We start from the raw sequence: 20,029 nt of genomic DNA, 5'->3' as shown, positions 1-20,029 counted from the left end.
GATGGGAGGAGGCGGAGCGTCAGAACACAGAGCTCCGGGCCACGCTCAGAGCCCTGGAGGGGGAAAGGAGCCGACGGGAGGAGGCGGAGAGTCAGAACACAGAGCTCCAGGCCACGCTGAGAGCCCTGGAGGGGGAGAGGAGCCGATGGGAAGAGGCGGAGTGTCAGAACACAGAGCTCCGGGCCATGCTCAGAGCCTTGGAGGGGGAGAGGAGCCGATGGGAGGAGGCGGAGCGTCAGAACACAGAGCTCCGGGCCACGCTTGGAGCCATGGAGGAGGAGAGGAGCCGACGGGAGGCGGCGGAGCGTCAGAACACAGAGCTCCGGGCCACGCTCGGAGCCCTGGAGGGGGAGCGGAGCCGACGGGAGGAGGCGGAGCGTCAGAACACAGAGCTCCGGGCCACGCTCGGAGCCCTGGAGGGGGAGAGGAGCCGACGGGAGGAGGCGGAGCGTCAGAACACAGAGCTCCAGGCCACACTAGGAGTCCTGGAGGAGGAGAGGAGCCGATGGGAGGAGGCGGAGCGTCAGAACACAGAGCTCCGGGCCACGCTCGGAGCCCTGGAGGGGGAGAGGAGCCGACAGGAGGTGGCGGAGCGTCAGAACACGGAGCTCCAGGCCAGACTCAGAGCCCTGGAGGGTGAAAGAGCCAGGTAGGCAGAAATCAAGTGTGATGTGGGCTAGATATTTTGTTTTCAATCTTAACTGATTCCTGCTTTCAGGTCTGTGCACATGCAAGCTAATCTAGGAGCATCTCCCAAAGTTCTGAGGTGTTGGCGCAATTAGGGGCCTGCTCTTACGTTCTCCCACTGGGGTGCCTGGAGTGCACTGTGCAGTAGCCTATCAGTTTCCTTCTGACAGCAGTCAGCAAAGGCACTCCCTAGGGACATAGCTGCAGCTGTAGTGGCTTTGCCCAGGTTTGCCTCCTGGAGACTGCTGGATTTCTCACAGTTCAGCATGATTAGCCAATTCCTTTACCCAGCTGGTTGCCCTTAATGACATTTCAAATGTCTGAATGCCTTGTATGGAACATCCTCGGGGGTTGCGAGGTTATTACATGAGGGGTCGCGAGCTTCTCAGCCTCCACCCCAAACCCAGCTTAGCCTCCAATATTTATAATAGTGATAAATATATTAAAAAGTGTTTTTAATTTATAATGGGGGAGTCGCACTCAGAGGCTTGCTGTGTGAAAGGGGTCACCAGTACACAAGTTTGAGCACCACTGATCTAGAACATCATGAATGGCATGGAGAAAGTGAATAGGGAAGTGTTGTTTACGTTTTCACATAACACACGAACCAGGAGGCACCTGATGAAATTAATAGGCAGCAGGTTTAAAGCAAACGAAAGGAAGTACTTCACATACCACAGTCAACCTGCGGAACTTGTTGCCAGCAGATGTTGTGAAGGCCTGAAGTATAACTGGGTTAAAAAAAGAACGAGATAAATTCCTGGAGAATAGGTCCATCAATGGCTACTAGCCAAGATGATCAGGGACTCAACCCTATGCTCTGGATGTTCATAAACCTGTGAGTGCCAGAAGCTGGGACTGGCTGACAGGGATGGCTCTCCTGATAATTTCTCTTGTTCTGTTCATTCCCTCTGAAGCAGCTGGCACTGGCCCCGTCAAAAGACAGGTTGCTGGACAAGATGGACCATTGGTATGAGCCAGTGTGGCCATTCTTATGAGATCGTCTCTCCCCCTTTAAAAACAGCAGATACGTTGGGACTGCTCATACGGGGACAAGACTGTAGTGCTAGCATGGGACTGAATGAGCAGAGTGTCTGCGGGATTAGGAAAGGGCCCGGCCTTCTCTCCTGCCAGATTTGACTCACGAGGGCTTGTTAAATATTAAACCACGTGGCAAAGAGCCCCGGGTTTACGGAGATCCCTCCTCTGTCCCTCCCATCGCGGCACCACTGGGTTTACGAAACCCCCCTGTTGTGGTGCTGCCAGGCTTAGAGAGAGTCTCCCCGCCTTTGTCACAGAGCCGCCAGGATTACAGAGCTGCCCCCCCATCACATTGCCATCAGAGCGTCACCCCTCCCCCATTCCAGGCACTGAGCCGCCAGGATTACAGAGCCCCCCCCATCACATTGCCATCAGAGCGTCACCCCTCCCCCACTCCAGGCACTGAGCCGCCAGGTAACTTTCACTCCATGCATCTGAAGAAGTGGGTTTTTTACCCACGAAAGCTTATGCCCAAATAAATCTGTTAGTCTTTAAGGTGCCACCGGACTCCTTGTTGTTCTTGCCAGGATTATTAAGTCCCTTCTCTCTTTCAGCCTGGCTCTGGCCCTGGAGGGGAAGGAGCTGAGACTCAGGACCTTCCAGGAGAGAGACGATGCCCAGCTGAGTGAGATCATCAGCCTGCAGGCAGCCATTTGCCAAGCTCAGCAGCTCCATTCTGACCACAGAAGAGAGATACAGGAGCTCAACACACAGGTGCCCTGCACACCAGCATTCCCTTCCCCAGCAGCACATCAGCCTTGCCCAGGACCAGCCCCACCCTCCCCAGCCACTGTATTCTGGTCCCTGTCCCCTCCTCCACTGCTTCCACTCCTGTAACACTGCCTCCTCTCCCCTCACCTGCTCACAGCCTTGGAGCTATGGTGCCGAAGCCTGGCTCTGGCTCTGCCCTCCCTACGTCTTAACCCCCTGATTGCAGACCCTGAGCCCCAGAGAGAACAGCAGACTCCTGTGGAGCATCTCAAAGCCTCTTTCGCAGTTGTTGGCTCCAGGTGGCTGTGCCTAGCACTGCAAAGCACTAACTTCTCTCTCTGCTACGGGGAGGAGGAAGGGAGCTCAGAGCTGGGAAGGTGGGAGGTCCCAGACACACAACGTGAGGGACTGACCATCTCGCTGTTCCTGCCTCCATGTTTTTGTCGGGTAGTTCACCTCCACTATGGCATAACTGGCTCCTGCTCAGGAGCCTCTTTCACCCCGTGTTTTTCTTCTGGTTTCTTTCTGAGGGTGAGGGCATGGTGGGGCAGGGAGCAATAATCTGTGTTTCCCTGCGGGTGGGGAGCTCTTGGTCCCTGAAGGTCCCGGAGCTTATTTCCAATCTGACCTCTGCACCGCCTCAGTTTTGTGCCTTTGGCTGTAGGAAGGTGTCTGCCCGAAAGCAGCTTCCTCCGTCGGACTCTCTCCTCCTCCCTGCCCTCGCAATAGTCATGCTGAGCCCCCGAGGGCCTGTGTTTCTCTTCTCTGCAGGTCCACTCACTCAGGCAGGCAGTGCTAGAGAAAGAGGCTGGTTTAGTGGCCAATGAGAAGCAGCTGTCACAGGATCTGGAGGAGTCACGGGCGGGTGAGCGGCATTTGAGGGATTTGCTGCGGACACTAGAGGCAGAGGTGTCTCAGCTGCGCCTTAGCCTTTGCAGCACCGAGAGCCGGGCAGAGGCACTGGCTGTGGAGTGCCACCTCACCAGCAGTGCCCGCAGTGAAGCAGAGTCCCAGCTGGCCAGGCTGCACACGGTTCTGCAGCACACACTGTGTGGCAGCACTCTGGCAAGTGGAGACCTTGTCACATGGAGTGCAGGTGAGTGTGGCTAGTGTCTGTGGCAGTGTGCTCGAGGCTTACCCCCAGAAGGCCATGTGGATCTGTCCCTAGGCTGAGAAGGCTTTACAGCCTAGTGTAGGAGAGCTGGGGTTCCCTTCCTAGTCCTGATTTCCTGGCCCATATTGCTTCCCAGTGGCCTTGCTCTGGTTGGGGAAGGCTAGGAACAGTGGGGAACCCTTTACTCTGGCTCTTGGCCCAAGAGAATTCCTCAGTCTCTGACACAGCAATTCTTGGCCCTCCATTCTGGGCGAACGGACAGCATATTCCATTTGAAAAGTGTAACATGTTCTAGCAATCTCTGGCCCCCAGAAGGAGTGTTCTTCCACTTCTTCTGGAACTGCTGATTAGGTTGGCCTTAGGGCTGGTCAGAGGCTTCCAGGGACTCCAGATCTGCATGGCTGACCTCAATAGCAGGCGCCATGGATGATGGGTTATACATCTTACGGGATGCCGTGCAAGATGCAGGAAGCACTACAAGCCAGAGAGCCCAGGGCCGATCACCAGCCCACCTGTGCTGCTGATTGCATGGAGTCCCACATGGCCCAGTTGCCAATACTTAGAAATGTCCCCTGGGACATTGCTCCAAGAAGCCTCCAGAAAATATTGCATGTATTTTGTAAGGATATTTCATTGCAACCTCCCTGTCAACGTATCAAAAACAGATACCAAGCCTGGGTGGGAGAAACCCAGGTGGGCAGGGGGCAGGGCTGTTTGGGGATGTGCCAGTGTTTCTCAGAGCTGATGAAATTGCATTGTGTGCTTTACTCCCCTCCCCCGTTTTTCTCAAGGGGCCATTCCTCCCTCCCTTGCCAGTGCCTCCAAGAGGGGTCTCTGACATCCCCTCTCCCTCTGCATGTTACTGCCTCCTGAGAGGAGCTGCTGCTGAGGGCAGGTGGTGTGGGAGGAGACTGGCTCTCCTGGCTTAGTGCTGCAGAGCACTCCTGTGTGAAGGGAAAGCCAGCAGGGCTGGATGCACGCCTGGCAATAGCATCTAGTGTCTATAAGAGATCGGCGGCTGGACCATATTTCAGCCTCATTTGCTGGAACAAACAGGGATGTGAGACACAGAACAGAAACATGGGGCTGTTGGCAAGCGTGGGCAGCCTTTGTTTCTAAAGCCAGGAGGGGTACGGAGGGCAGGCCTATGCCCCAAAAAGCTCACTGCAGAGAGAACTAAGGCAGTGTTTGTGAATGGGGAAGCGACCTCAGCCCCAGGGTGAAATACAGCCCCAGTAGCCATTGGAGAATGCCACATCTGATGTGGCACTAATGGGCAGTCAAGGTAATGTGCAGTGTGTCACCTATTCACTGTCACATCTATGGGACCTGCCCCTTGGAGGTCTCCAAACCCTGCCAGCTTCTCCTACGTGTAAGCAGGTCTCTGTCACTGGCGACCCTTTGGCCAAACACTAATCCCAGGGCTTATTTTTCCAGAACAGGACCGTGTTTGTGGGCTTACTGGGCCTCAACCTAAGGACCTCCACATAGAGCTCACAGCAGAGAAAGTGGCAACAGCCTTCCGGAACCTGCACCAGGACCTGAGGCAGACTCTGCGAGATCGGGTAACGGCTCTCCTCAGTGCACTCACTTCCCCTGCCCCTCTGCTGAGCTTAGCAGCAAAATAAGGTGGTGTGGCCGAGCTGGCTCTAGTTCCCTGTGCCAGTGCAGCCTAGACCTGCTCCATCATGGGGAGAGGGGAATACCCCCTCTGTAGGGATCCCACTTACTACTACTGCCCCTGTTGGTAATGGCCCTGCCCTGTCTGAGTCTATGCCCTAGGCTTCCCTCTCTCTGCTGTCCTGGCACCGTGTGTGTGTAGCTTCATACAGCCTCTCCTGCTTTCTCCAGGATGATGCCAGGAACAAGGCTCAGAAGCTGGAGCAGGAGCTGAGCAAAAAGGAGGCCGAGAGGGACTGTCTCAGAGCCCACACCCAAGAGCTGCAGAAGTGGTTGTCTCAAAGCCAGGAAGGTATGGCTCCCCTCCTTCCCACTGTACCAGGCCCACTCTGCTTTATCAGCAAGGGAGTGAAGATGGCAGTTGGGGGAGAGGAAGAGCCACTGTGAGAGCCCACACAGACTGGCGCTTCTGAATAGACTGTGACTCATTGCAGAGAGACAGCCCTGGTTCCCTGCTGTGCTCCTTGCAGTACTTGAAGAGTCCTATCTTCTCTCCTCCTGCCCTGTGCTAACCTGGGGCATTCCTGAGTAACGGAGGCTTCTCCTCCGTTTTCCAGTGCATTAGCTCTGTCTCCTCCCCCAGGATCCTTGCGTTATTGCAGTTGTCAATAAATCATGTGCCTCTGCTACCTTCCCCAGTTTTCTACAATCTGCTTCTTCTGCTTCCTTCTCAACCCTCCCCTTCCTAGCCCTGATACAGTCTGAGCACAGGCTGCTGCTGAACCTCCCACCCTCAGCAAAATGCTTGATGGAGACACTGTCTCTCATCTCCCCAGTCACTTTTCACATACAACAGCAGCCCCTCGAACAGATCTCACTCTGGGTCTTGCCCTAAGCTATAGCACAGTAACTACTCCCCATGTAGCTAATTGTCCTGTCTCTCTCACTCTTCCTCGCTTCCCACGGCCTCCAGTACTGTGAACCCCTCCATACCACAACTATGCGGGCATCTTGGCTTCTCGTCTGTCATGGCACCACTCGTACCCACCAAACACTTGGAATTGTCTGCCTTTCAATGTAGTGGATTGTCCCCTGTTCCTGTGTAGTGGAACATAAACTCCCTATCCTCCTGCCCTAGACCAGTCAGTATTTTATAGGCTTCTATCATGTCCCCTAGGCCTAGTTGAACAGTCCGAGTCTTTTCAGTCTATCTCTATGGCAGAGCCCCTTATTGCCCGTCTTGGGATTCTTTCTAATTCTGCAACATCCTTTTGCAACCTTATTGCTCCCTCCTTTGTGGTACCAGCTCCTCTGCACCCAGACTTGTCCTTGGATGGAGCCCTACGTCAGTTGGTATTCATCCTTTTCCTTCCTATATATTTTCCTTTTGTAATCTTATCCACCTCTGCTCTCACTACTATACTGAAGATGCTCACTGCACCAGTCTGTTAATCTAATCTTATTGACTGCTCCTTCTTCACTCCCTCTGCCTGTGAACTCTGGTTTCACCTGAACTTCCTTAAGCCAAATACCTCAGACCAAGATACTTCTCTGAGCATAACCCAATCTCCCCTTTGTGGGCTGGAGCCTGGGAAGCAAAGGGCAGTTGAATGGAAAGATTATGGCTCTTGCCCAGCATTGTTTGGTTTTGTTTTGGTTCCTCTTCTCCCCCTTCCCCATTGCAGAGATGCGGATGGTAGAAGGGAAGCAGGGCTCACTCCAGGCCATGCTGCAAGAAGAGGTCATTGCCCTAAAGAAGGAGGTTGTGACATTGCATGGGGAGGTTGCATCCTTGGAGAGGAGCCTTGAGGGCACCGAGAAGCAAAGAAGAGATGTTGTGGTGAGGCTGGCAGATGGCCCTGAAGCTTTGTTACATAATGGCCATTCAAGGAAAGCCTGGACAGAGCTCTTTTAACACTGCATTCTTGGGAACAACCCTGCCCTGGCCCCAGAGCCACTGAATGGAAAACCCCTGCACAGTGCCATCTCCCAGGTCTATTTTCTAATTTCTGGTGCTCCCCTCAAGGTTAGAAGCATGTATAACCAGACAGAGTGTGCAGACATTGAGCAAGTTTCCCCTATCCCTCCTGCAGCCCCTCTGTCATGCCCCACTATCCAGTCCTAGGCTTCCCATGCAGTGCTACTGAGCCACCTGGCTGCTGATCCACAGTATCCTCACTATTCTAGTCTGAGTTCCACCCCTAGAGTTCTGCCAATGCATTTCACTTCTATCCACTCACACCCCTGCTGTTCCAGGCTTGGGATTTTCATGAGCCACTGATAATCTTCACACACTGAGGAGACTGCTCTAAGGAAAGGGGATTACAGTTGGAGACACAGGCAGGGTTTGTTCACTGTGAATATCAATAGCTGGGCAGGCATCTGGTGAGCGTGAGAACCCTTTGGTGTGTGTGTGAAGGTGGCTGATATTATGCGACATCTGGACAGACTTCCAGTGAGTTCTGGGGAGCAGGCTGTGGCCATGGTACATACTAGTACCAGCGACACTGGGAGCTCAGGAAGCTAAATTTAGATTTAGGTACTTCCGTACCTGGTAAGTTTTATAAAACATCTAAAAGAGCCTATCATAGTGTTTAAACAGCACAGCTTCTGCCAAGGAAAACTGTGCCTCATTAATCTATTAGAATTCTGTCATTAAAGTAATGGGTAAAGGAGAACTGGTTGATGTAATTTATTGGACTTTCAAAGTCTTTGACAATGTCCCTCAGAAGGGGTTGTAAAGGAAATGGAATAGTCATGGTATGAGAGGCAAAGTATTGTTATGGATCAGAAATTGGTTAAGGTACTGACTCTGCAAAGACTTCCACATATGCTTTGCTTTACTACTGTGAGTAGTCTTCCTGAGATCATTGGAACTACTCACAGCAGTGAAGTTAAGCACATGCATAAGTATTTGCAGAGTTGGGGCCTAAAAGACAGAAAACAAAGAGAAGGAATGCTTGGTTCACTTTCATAGTTGAAAAAAGGTTAACAGCTGGCTGCCCCAGGGCTCTGTGCTAGGACCAGTGTTGTTTAATATATTAGTTATCTGGAAAAGGTGTGTATGTATTGAGGAAGCAAAATTTTCAGATAATAATTTTGTGTTAAGACTAGTCAAGGCTGGAGAAGACTAACTTCAGAAGGACCTAACTAAGTTACACAGATAAGCAGCATGATGACAAATGAAATTCCATGCTGATAAATGCAAAGAGAATTTTAAAAATAATTGTAATGCCATTCTCTAAATTAATGGAATGCCCTCACCTGTAACACGGTGTGCAGTTCTGGTCATCCCATCTCAGAGTGTTGCAGTAATGGAGGTGCTTGATTCAGGACACATGATGAGAATGATTAGAGACCTGGATAAACTTCCATATGAAGAGAAGTTGAAAGGCATGGGACTGTTTATCTTAGCAAGGAGATGAACACAGCACAGTAGGCAGGAGGAAGAGGAAAGGGGTCAATGAGGATAGCTGGAGGGGAATGGAATTAGCCAGACATACTTACAGTAGTTTTTCAATACAATTACAATTACAATACAATTTTTCAGGTTAACTTTTGTAATAGTTGTGATGGGATCCCTGGGGTGCAGCCTGGGACCATTGGACCGCTGTGCCCTCTTAACTCTCCAGCCTGAGCTGTCTCTCACAATGCTTTGCTAGTGACAAGCAGCAAACCCCTCCAGGCGCTGTTATCACTCAGGATAACCGCATGCGGAGCACCACACCCGGCTAGATTGCATGAATGCTCCCAGAGCCACTCATGAATCACACAGAGAAAGGCACCAGCTGAATCCCCCCCAGCTCCCAGCCTTGTACAACAGGAACATACCACCTTGCGCTGCTCGTCTTGAGCAGTGCAAATGTATTAATTCATTCACCACTTCATCAAAGGCAAGTGGATATACACTAGCCTTTGCATACCTGAGCAGATTCACCAGACACTTCAGGCAAACTCACTGGTAAAGATAAACAGTTAAATACATTTATTGACTACAAAAGATAGATTTTAAGTGATTATAAGTGATCGGCAAAAAGTCAGAGTGGTTACCAAAATAAAATAAAATATAAGCACGCAGTCTAAACTCTCAACCCTATTAGACTGGGCAACATCTAGATTAAGCAGTTTGTCTCACCCTCACTGGATATTGCAATTCATAGTACACAGGTTTCACCCTTGAAACCTAGGCCAGTCCCCTCTATTGGAGTCTTCAGAATGTCCTTGTTGCTTGCAGTATAGGTGGGGGAAGGAGAAAGGCCATGTATGAGGCCACTGTGTTCTGTTTTATACTCTTAGTCTCAGGTGCTTGGAGAGCACAAGTCCAGGCATGTCTGGTGAGCATTTCTGAGACCCCAGGCAAGGTTGAGCAATTCCCCTGGTGTGGCCTTATGCAGGTGAGTCATTGAATTGTAGCTCCCTTGCTAAACAATGGCTGTTGATGGGTTGTTTGACACCCAACCGGGCATTGCTTGCTTTCCTTGGCATTGTCTCTGGAGAGCTAGTATCTGGGCGCTTGCCAAACTCACAGCATATTTTAGTGACAACCATGCAGCACATTGTCATAACCTCATATGCATTAATGATACACATATTTAGATGGAACAGTGGGTTTCAGCAGATCATAACCTTTCCCATGAGACCTCACGTGGCATGCTTTATATGTAAGAGCACAATTATATATAAATGAGGAATATGGGGGTTACAGGGCACACTCCCATGGTATAGAATGTCACAATAGTCATATGAATAAAAACATGAAGTTGCTAGATTCATGTATGTTTGAATTATGATTCAGGGATTTTTTTTCCCATTCCTAATTATCTCTGCTGAGAGAGTAACTTCACCCACCCTTCAGGAGCTACAACCAGAAGTCACTCAAAGGCATGATCTACACTCCAAAATAGTGCTGTTTCATTAATGATTTTGGCTGAATCAATGGTGATTACCGCTTGCCCATGTCTGCATGTACAGCTACACCACAGGTATCATCAGCTCAACTAAATCAGCTGCTGAAACAGTGCTATATCCTTGTGTAGACAAGTCCTAGGGGAGAAAGGGCAATTCTCGAGTTTCCACGAGTGACCAAAGAATAAGAAAAATTAGATGGGAGAGAAAAGCCACCCCAACTGTAAGAGTTATTCCACTAAGAGCCACACTTGTAGAACTTGGGTGTCACATCATCCAGGCAGTAGAGCTACAGCCCAGTTCTGAGATGGGAAGAGACATCGAGATTTATTTTCAAGTCATTTTCTTTCTGTTTCAGCATGAACGGGACATGCTGCAAGCAGCTAAGGAGAAACTGGTACGGGAGATGGACCTTCTCCAGGAATCAGTCTCTGCCTCTGAGACTCGGGCAAACATAGCAGCAAAGATGAGCCGCTCCCTAGAACAAGAGCTTCAAACAACCCTCTCTGCCCTGAAAATGAAAAGTGAGGAAGCAGAGACTCAACAGGAGGGAATCCAAACATTGCAGAAGGAGGCTGCCTTGGGGAAGGCTTTGCAGGAAAATCTGGATCACCTGACTCTTGCCTTAAGCCAGAGAGATGGAGAAATGGAAACACTGCAAGAACAGATTAGCGAGCTGGAGCACCAGAGAGAAGTGCAAAGAACAGCTTTAGATCACCTTACTAAAGACCTAGAGGAGAAGGACAGAGAGGTGGAATCCCAACAAGAACAGATTCAGGAACTAGAGAATCAGAGGGAAATGCAGAAGACTGCTCTAGAACAACTGACTTTAAACCTAGAGGAGAAAGTAAAGGAAATTAAATTCCAGGAAGAGAAAATCCAGACTCTGGAAGAACATGGAAGATCACAAATGAAAGCTCTGCTGGAGGAGCGCTATCTGATCAAAGCAGACTTGAGGGAAAAAGATTGTGAGCTTATGTCTCAGAGAAAAGTAGCTGAAGAATTGAAAGAGGAGGAGAAAAAGCAGGTGAAGGTTCTGCGCACAAGCCTAGAACACATGAAAGCAATTCTCGGGGACAAAGAGCATGAGATCGAATCGCAGCAGGAGCAGATAAGGATTTTCCAGCAGTATGAGGATCAGCGGGAGGAAGAGCTACAGGACCTGCGGGAGAAAGTAAAACAGATGACCCTCACTCTGACTCAGAGAGATCAAGAGCTTGAGTCACAACAAAAGCAAATTCAGAATATTAAGGAAGAGATGGAAATGAAGCTAAAGCCTCTTTGTGAACATCTGGAGCAAACACAAGCAGCCTTAAAAGACAAAGACAGAGAGCTGGAATTCCAAATGCAGCAAATACAGAAATATGAGGAAGAAGCAGAAGGGCAGATGAAGGTTTTACAGAGAGATTTAGAATATGCCAAGGAAGCACTAAAGGAGAGAGATGGAGTGATTAAGTCTCAGAAAGAGCAGATCTGGACACTCCAAAAACAAGAAAGAGAAGTTGAGCAACAGGTGAAAACTCTTGACTGTCTTGAAGCAATATTAAGGGAGCGAGAGCAAGAAATCGAATCCCTGCAAAAGCAATATGAGGAGCACAAGACAGAGGAGGAGAATCAGGCAAGAGTCATGCAAGCAAATCTTCAACAAACACAGGTGACTCTGAGGGAGAGAGAAGGGGAAATAGAGGCCCTTGAGGAAGAAATCCATAAGCTTCAGCAGCATGAGGAAGATGCAGTGACACAGACTAAGGCTGTCTTGAAGACACTTGAATATACCAAATCATCTCTACAAGCCAGAGACCAGGAGATAGAGTCTTTACAAGGGCATGTCAAGGAGCTGTTAGGGCAGAAAGAGCTGGAAGAAAAGTGTGTCAGGAGCTTACAGCAGGATCTAGACAGAATGAGCCAAATAGTGAAGGAGAAGCATGTAGAACTCCTCAAGCAGGTGGAGCAAATTAGCATATACCAACTTCAAGAAAAAAGAATGCAGGTGGCACTAAAGTCCTGCCAGAACCAAGCAAGTTGTCTAGAGGAAGTTGTAAGAGAGCGAGAGTGGGAGAATGAGACTCTCATTCAACAGCTCCAGCACCGAGAGGAAGAGCAGGAGACCCTGCACCATCTCCAGCTTACACTGGCTGAGAAGGAGGAGAGACATCACAGAGAGAGAGAGCAGCTTCTAGAAGAAGCTCTGAACAAGAGGGAACAGGAGATCAAGGCCCAAGATGAGCGAAAACAATTGGAAGAGGAGGAGGCAAAGGGTCTTCAAGAAAATCTCCAGCATCTCCAGCAGACACTGGCCAAAAAGGATGAGGAGATCAAACACCAGAGAGAGCGAGTCAGGGGCCTGGAGGAGACTCTGAGAGGGCGAGAGCAGGAGCTGAGGACACAGGGTGAGCTCCTGAAGCAGCTCACCTCAGCTCTGCAAAGGAGAGCTGGTGAAGGGGAGACTCTAAAGAGCCAAATCCAGAAACTCCTGAGATGGGAGACAGAGGAGGCAGCCAAGAGGAAGGTTCTCCAGGAGAGAGACCAGCAGTTGGAAAGGCAGAAGGTGTGGATCCAACAGCTGGAAGAGGAGAAAAAAGTGAAGGATCAGGAACTGGAGCACATGATGGCTGTTCTGAAGCAGACTGAGAGTGTGGAGATAGAATGGAGGGAGAAAGCACAGGCCTTGGCTTTGTCCCTGGCCCAGAGCCAAGCAGCCAGTAGGACCCTGAGGGAGGAAATGGCTGTCCTACAGTGCATGGTATCAGAGCGGGATAAGGATCGGCTTCATCTTCAGGTAGGCAGTTTGGGGGGTGACTTGCATGAAAAGGATGCCTGTCTATTTCTGTCTTAGGAATCCAATGGCACTTTGTTTAGATTCATAGATGTTCAGTCCAGAAGGAACCATTATGATCATCTAGTCCAGTGGGCTACAACCTTTTTACGCCCAAGATCAGTTTTTGAATTTAAGGGCAACCAAGGATCTACCCCACCCCTTCCCCAAGGCCCCACCCCTTCCCCCAAAGCCCTGCCCCACTCACTCCATTCCTCCCCCCACCCCGGTCACTCGCTCTCCCGCACCCTCACTCACTTCCACTGGGCTGGGGTAGAGGGTTGGGGTTCAGGAGGGGGTGCGGGCTCTGGGCTGGAACCGAGGGGTTTGCAGTGTGGGAGGGGGCTCTGGGCTGAGCCTGGGGCCTGGGTGCACGAGGGGGATCTGGTCTGGGGCAGAGTGTTGGGGTGCAGGAGGGGGTGGGGGTGCTGGCTCTAGGAGGGGGCTCAGTGCTGGGGTTTGGGGTGCGACCTCCTGCTGGGCTGCACTTACCGCTAAGGCAGGCTCCCTGCCTACCCTGGCCCCACGCCACTCCTGGAAGGGGCCAACACACCCCTGTGGCCCCTGGGGGTGATGGGCAGCACGTGGCTCCACGCGCTGCCCCTCTTTGCAAGCACTGCCCCCTCAGCTCCCATTGGCCACAGCTCCCTGTTCCTGGCCAATGGGAGCTGCGGGAGCAGTGCTTGCCGGCAGGAGCAGTACGCGGAGGGAGCAGCGTGGGGGTGGCGCAGGCAGGGAGCCTGTCTTAGCAGCAGCCCTGCTGTGGCACCGGAGATGGAATATCAAGGTTGGAAGGGACCTCAGGGGCTCATCTAGTCCAACCCCCTGCTCAAAGCAGGACCAATCCCCAACTAAATCATCCCAGCCAGGGCTTTGTCAAGCCTGACCTTAAAGACCTCTAAGGAAGGAGATTCCACCACCTCCCTAGGTAACCCATTCCGTGCTTCACCACCCTCCTAGTGAAAAAGTTTTTCCTAATATCCAACCTCAGCTTCCTCCACTGCAACTTGAGACCATTACTCCTTGTTCTGTCATCTGCTACCACTAAGAACAGTCTAGATCCATCCTCTTTGGAACCCCCCCTTCAGGTAGTTGAAAGCAGCTATCAAATCCCTCCTCATTCTTCTTTTCTGCAGACTAAGTAATCCCAGTTCCCTCAGCCTCTCCTCATAAGTCATGTGCCCCGGCCCCCTAATCATTTTTGTTGCCCTCCGCTAGACTCTTTCAAATTTTTCCACATCCTTCTTGTAGTGTGGGGCCCAAAACTGGACACTGGACTCCAGATGAGGCCTCACCAATGCCGAATAGAGGGGAATGATCACATCCCTTGATCTGCTGGCAATGCTCCTATTTATATAGCCCAGTATGCCGTTAGCTTTCTTGGCAACAAGGGCACACTGCTGACTCATCTAGTGTGATCTCCTGCATAGCACAGGCCAGAGAACCTCATCCAGTGTTTTCTGCATTGAACCTGTAGATTCTGGCTGAGCTAGAGGGAAACTTTTAAAAAGTGACCTCCCATTTCAGTGTAAACACTTCAAGTGATGGAGAATCCACTACGTCCCTTGGTAATCTTTCCACCCTCACTATTAAAACTAAACAGAGCTCCACAGTGACGGGTGTGGGTGCTTTCAGCTGGTCAGCTCTGCCATGTCCAGGCAGGTTTAGCTGTCACACATCTGGTTGTCTAGCAGCTACTAACCACGGACTGCCGGCCCCCTCCCCTCTGGAGGAAACCAGCCACTTTGGACCAACTGAGAACCAAGAGTTGTTTGCCCGGGAAGAGGGACAAAGGAGAAGGAGCAGGTTGAATGAGTTAAGTGTGGTCTGCGAGAAGCAGGAACGCTGCTGAACTGGGGGCAGTGAGAGGGAGCCCTGGGCTCCGGTCAGACTCAGATGGATTTGGCTGTAGCTTCCCATTCTCTATGCTCACCTAAAGGCTTTCTATGCTGTATTACAGACATTTAATAAATCTTCTGTTTTACAGTGCTGTCTGAGAGTCACTCCAGTCTAAAGAGGTTGGGGATGCATTGCTTCCTTTGGGTGTGCAAGTCTCCCTTCAGGGGTCCAGTGCGAGTGGACTCACTGAGGGGACCTCACGGAGTGAGGCAGGCGTGCTGAAGGCTCAGAAGTGTGGTCCCAGGAGGCGATGGAGGCTTAAAGGGCTTAGCCCCACAGAGAGAGTGCAACCCTCGAAGAGGACTGACACACTAAAGGGGGTTCCTCCCAGGAACCGTACGGAGCCAAGGGAAAGAGCACTGGGCCTGTGGTACCATGACAACTGGTAGGGGGGGTGGGTTGGCAGTCCATGGTCATTAGTTGCTAGGCAGCCAGATGTCCGGGTCATTGTCTTCTGGGTTCTCCATGGGCATGCGGCCTAGGCAGCTAGGCGACAGTCACACCTGGATTTCTGGGTCTCTGCAAAGAGTAATCACCCTTCCCCCACCGTCTGGGTACACATGCAGCAAATAGGGGAAACTGTGGCACACACAATTCTCATCCAAAGCACTAGGAGAAATTTCTACTTTGTCACAATTAGATAGACCCATACCTTCCTGGGCTAGGGAACCTATTGCTCTGTGTTTCCTGGGCCTCCTGGTGCATGTGCATCTGCTCTGTATTCTCAGCACTATAAACTTTTAGCAGTTGGTGCATTGTTCATCCTCTGCCCCCCAGTTTTGATTCAGTGCAGCAGAACCATTCCATCTGCCTCAGAGCAGATATTGCCTTTAGCCTGAAGATGTGGAGAGGATTTCATAACCCTCCTGGAGGTACTCCAAGAAATACTTAAGTCTGGCACAAGAGCAGCCCAGAGTTTCCTAAAGAACAAAGCCTCAAAACAGAAGCTTGGATCAGCCAAAACCACTAAATGCCAGTACTAGATGAGAGCTCTGGCCTCTCATCTAGCCCTATTCACTAAGCCCAGTCAGGTGGCTTCACCACTGACACATCCTGCACCATCACCATGAAGGCCAGAGACCCCAAATGTCAGCTCTTTGATGTAGTTCACGTGACTCTTCTTGGAGTGCCCAGGACTGAGTCACCTTGTTATCCTCCTGCCTCTAATGAGAGAGAGACTTGCTGATGCTTAACTGTGCTCCCTGACACCACCGGTTTGCTAACCACCCAATATACTCAAGGCTCTGCTAGCATTCACTCTGCTTTGCAGGTTAACAGTAGGTTTACCCCCAATCTCCGAGCCCCTCGGAAAGCATCCTCCTGTAGTATCCAGCCCCTGTCACTGGACACTGACAGGAATTATGAGGGTTGCTCTCCCCAAAGGAATAGTATACACAACACTTGACTGGTACAACTCAGGTTCAGGTCTTTGATATCATCACAGAACTGAGATATATTTATAGTGAGAACAACCATAAGTTTATTATCACATGCTAAGATTTCAGAGATAGTGAGTAAGGTTACATATAAAACAAAAGTATAACGCCCTTCCTAGAGATTAAATTTAACAGGCTAAGGCCTTGTCTAAAGTAGTTTTATCTCACCTAAAGCAATCTCCCAACATGTCCAGCCAGGATGGTTGGGAATCATTTTTCATGAATGCAAAAAGCATTGTCCTTTTTTCTTCCTCAGTGAAGGATAACAAAATGTCTTTTCTTCTCCTCCTTATATTCTCCAAAACTCATTGTTTTGTCCCCAGAGTCAGGACAACCTCCTTACCCCCTCCCTGATGTGCTGGCTCCATGTTGTCTTCACATCCTGATGTTGATGTCATATGCAAATAGGTTTCCATTATGTTGGCTTACAATGCTTGTTTTACATGTGAACCAAGGCAGACTGGTGAATATACATCCTGTGTCTGGTGAAAACCTACTTGTCAACCCTGCTTTGATTCAGACTTTAAAACATATTTTCCTGTACATCTTTACAACTCCTTAAATATCATGTGTACATATATCTCACAAAGATTATGAGGATCAGTATGACATAAGCTTTTATTAGGGACTTGACATGACCCTGTTTGGTAATACTATGAAAGCATTGTGAGTTTGTCAGGTCTGACAGGAGTTGCTGTTGTAGAACAGTGAACCCAGCACCAGCTGGCATTCAGATGTTCTCAGGGGCACAGTTGGGGCCTCAATACTTGCAATCAGTGTGCTCCAGTGACTTCCAGTCCACTCAATGAGAACATAAGAGCAACCATATTAGGTCAGACCAAAGGTACATCTAGCCCGGTATCCTGTCTTCCCACAGTGGCCTATGCCAGGTGCCCCAGAGGGAATGAACGGAACAGGTAATCATCAAGTGATCCATCCCCTGTCACCCATTCCCAGCTTCTGTCAAACAGAGGCTAGGGACACCATCCCTACCCATCCTGGCTAATAGCCACTGATGGATCTATCCTCCATGCATTTATTTAGTTCCTTTTTGAACCCTGTTATAGTCTTGGCCTTCACAACATCTTCTGGCAAAGAGTTCCACAGGTTGACTGTGTGTTGGGTGAACAAATACTTCCTTTTGTTTGTTTTAAACCTGCTGCCTATTAATTTCATTGGGTGACCCCTAGTTCTTGTGTTTTGAGAAGGAGTAAATAACACTTCCTTATCTATTTTCTCCACACCAGTCATGATTTTATAGACCTCTATCATATCGCCCCTTAGCCGTCTCTTTTCCAAGCTGAAAAGTCCCAGTCTTATTGATCTCTCCTCATACTGAAGCTGTTCCATACCCCTAATCATTTTTGTTGCCCTTTTCTGAACCTTTTTCAATTCCAATATATCTTTTTTGAGATGGGGTGACCACATCTGCACGCAGTATTCAAGATGTGGGCGTACCATGGATTTATATAGAGGCAATGAGGCAGAACCTCTGCCTAAAATGATAAGGCAAGAGGTGCCAAAAGAGAAGCAGCTGCATCCCAACATGGCCTTGCCATAGGCAGCTCCATTGCTGGATTCGCCCCTTCTGCATTTGTGGGGTAATTCTGGGTAGCAGTATATGCTTGGCCCAGTCACTCCTGGTGCTCTGAGAGTCCTGCTTTCAGGACTGCCTTTTCGCTCTTCCTCCTCAGGGTAGGTGCTCTTGTGCCTTGCAGCATTCTTTGTGCTGAGCTCTGATAGGTGGTGCTCCTGGCACAGAAAACTCTGGCTTCAGTGCTGGCTCCCCCCGACACCTTTGCTGGTGGCTGCAGTGCAGCCAGTGTCAGTGCTCTGAGAGGCTCTGTCTTCACTTCATGATCTAGACAGTTAGGGTGGGGGCTGGCTGAGGTCAGTGCGAAGAGGAGCCAGGTGATGCCGTTCTACTGTGGAGGAGATCCAGGACAGCAAGCTGATGGGAGGATCTTACCTTACCCATGTGTTTGTAAAAGCTGGTGCAGACAGCAGAATCTGAGCTGAAACCAGTCCATGAAATAGGAATCACTTGGGCTAGGAAATCCTGTCAATAGGGTTGCAGCACCTTTGCTCCTTGCTGGGGGCTGGCTGGAGGGGACTGTGTAGCATACCCCCTCAAGCTGCTGCCCAGTCTCAATGGAAGTACCAGAAAAAGTATGTCCAGTCTCCACAGAGAGTGAGGTGGTGGAGGTGGCTATGAGTGGCTGGCAATACACACAGTGCTGGCCCACTGCACAGCAATGGCACTGAGATCCATTGGGATGAAGGGTGTACCTCACTGGCTATGACCCTTCACGTTCAGGACTAACAGACCTTCATGGCCCTGCTGTCAAGGATCAGACCACCTAGGACCACTTGCTGGGCTGCTCCCTGACTAACTGTGCTGCAAGGTAGCCAGTAAGTCCATGTACTATGGTGGCAGTCATCCCTCCCTCTCTGGGTCGGAGGGAGGCCACACTACATCACTGGGGTCACTGCCTAATATCAGGTGGTAGCGCCTAGACCCTCTTGGCAGGGCAGAGCACCAAACAGTCTGGGGCCTAGGCCCTCAGGCAGGACAGAGCAAGCCAGCGGTCTGTCGGCTCTGGCCCTCAGGCAGGGCAGAGCTAACAGGCAAACACAGGCTGTTCAGCCTGAAGTGGAGAGACAGCCACCCCAGGGATGGGGTTGGCAGCAGGGGGTAGGAGGACCCGGGCCCACACTACTCCACCGGGTCCCAGCCTAGGGCCCTAACAGTGGCGGCGTGTTCTGCCACTGGGTCAGTCTGGATCCAGCTGAAACACGCTGACGCCAGCACTGACAGCAATAACCAGACTAAACTCTGGCTTCCCTGGGCTACTTCTTAATACAGTTCGGACTGGGGCTCTGTTGTCCTGGGGTCCTCTGCCTCATTGGGGTATTCAGCCACTGGCAGTCCCACCAGCTCCTCTGTGGACTCGGTCTCCTCCATGGTCAGGGCACCACCCAGCTCGGCAGCTGGGGCAGAGGCCTGCAGCGAGCAAGATATGTCTGCCTCACTGGGAACAGCAGTGAGTGCCCTCTCCAGCAGGGGGCACTGCAGCCCTGGCTTCCAGAGGATGATCTGTGCTGTTTGTCACTCCTACAGGAGCAGCTTGCTTCAGCTCTCAGAGACCTAGAGGAGAGCGTTCCAAACAAGGCTCTGAATGGAGATGCGGATCTGCTGCTTAGAGAGGAGAGAGCAGGGAAACAGCAGGTGAGGGAGGGGAGAGTGGGCAGGGCCCGTGTACACATGGGAGAGGAGAAGTAAGAAGTATGTATCTGGCCTGGATTAATTCTGCCCTGTGGCTGTGCTGGAGGGTGGCCCCTGAGGGGTGCTGGTGCCTATGCTTTGGGAGCAGAGGGAGCGACTGATGAGTGCTCCCCATCAGGCACAGTGTGCTTCTCTGTAGGCCTCCCTAGCCAGCTTTGTACAGATTCCCCACTCTGAGCATCTGGGACACATATCCATCTGGCACAGGCTCACCAAGACTCTGTTCTCTACACCCCCCAGGCCATGGGAGAGGAAGAGGAGCAGCTGGCAGCAGGGGCAGAGAGGAGACTCCTACAGCAGCGACTGGAACGTCTGCAGCGAGCTGTCGCAAGGCTGGAACATGACAAAGCTGAGCTGCAGCAGCTCAATGCCCAACTCAGGAGGACTCTAGAGCAGGTGAGCCAGATTCCTAGTGCCTCCCCAGTTCCCTTTGGCACTCTGGGATGACAGCACCCCCATGTGCTCCGGCACCGCCTGCCCACCCCCGCACGCTCCAGCACTGCCCGTCCGCCCCC

At 50.9% G+C, this 20,029-nt stretch overlaps 1 protein-coding gene across 1 annotated transcript in view; it reads left to right on the top strand.

Moving 5' to 3' along the window:
* Positions 1-20,029, top strand: part of CEP250 (centrosomal protein 250) — a 122,002-nt gene that overhangs the window by 99,437 nt on the left and 2,536 nt on the right. The window contains exons 22-30 of the mRNA XM_029912595.1: positions 50-649; positions 2,283-2,442; positions 3,211-3,535; positions 4,991-5,118; positions 5,405-5,525; positions 6,859-7,013; positions 10,437-12,857; positions 19,350-19,457; positions 19,755-19,910. Coding sequence (XP_029768455.1) covers positions 50-649; positions 2,283-2,442; positions 3,211-3,535; positions 4,991-5,118; positions 5,405-5,525; positions 6,859-7,013; positions 10,437-12,857; positions 19,350-19,457; positions 19,755-19,910 — 4,174 coding nt within the window. The remainder of the gene's footprint in view (positions 1-49; positions 650-2,282; positions 2,443-3,210; positions 3,536-4,990; positions 5,119-5,404; positions 5,526-6,858; positions 7,014-10,436; positions 12,858-19,349; positions 19,458-19,754; positions 19,911-20,029) is intronic.

The sequence above is a fragment of the Terrapene carolina genome, unplaced genomic scaffold (assembly GCF_002925995.2).
Source record: "Terrapene carolina triunguis isolate 2854851 unplaced genomic scaffold, T_m_triunguis-2.0 Scaffold233, whole genome shotgun sequence".
Classification (NCBI taxonomy): domain Eukaryota; kingdom Metazoa; phylum Chordata; order Testudines; family Emydidae; genus Terrapene; species Terrapene triunguis.
The sequence above is the reverse complement of the archived record's forward strand: the minus strand, read 5'-3'. Positions and strand labels throughout refer to the sequence as shown.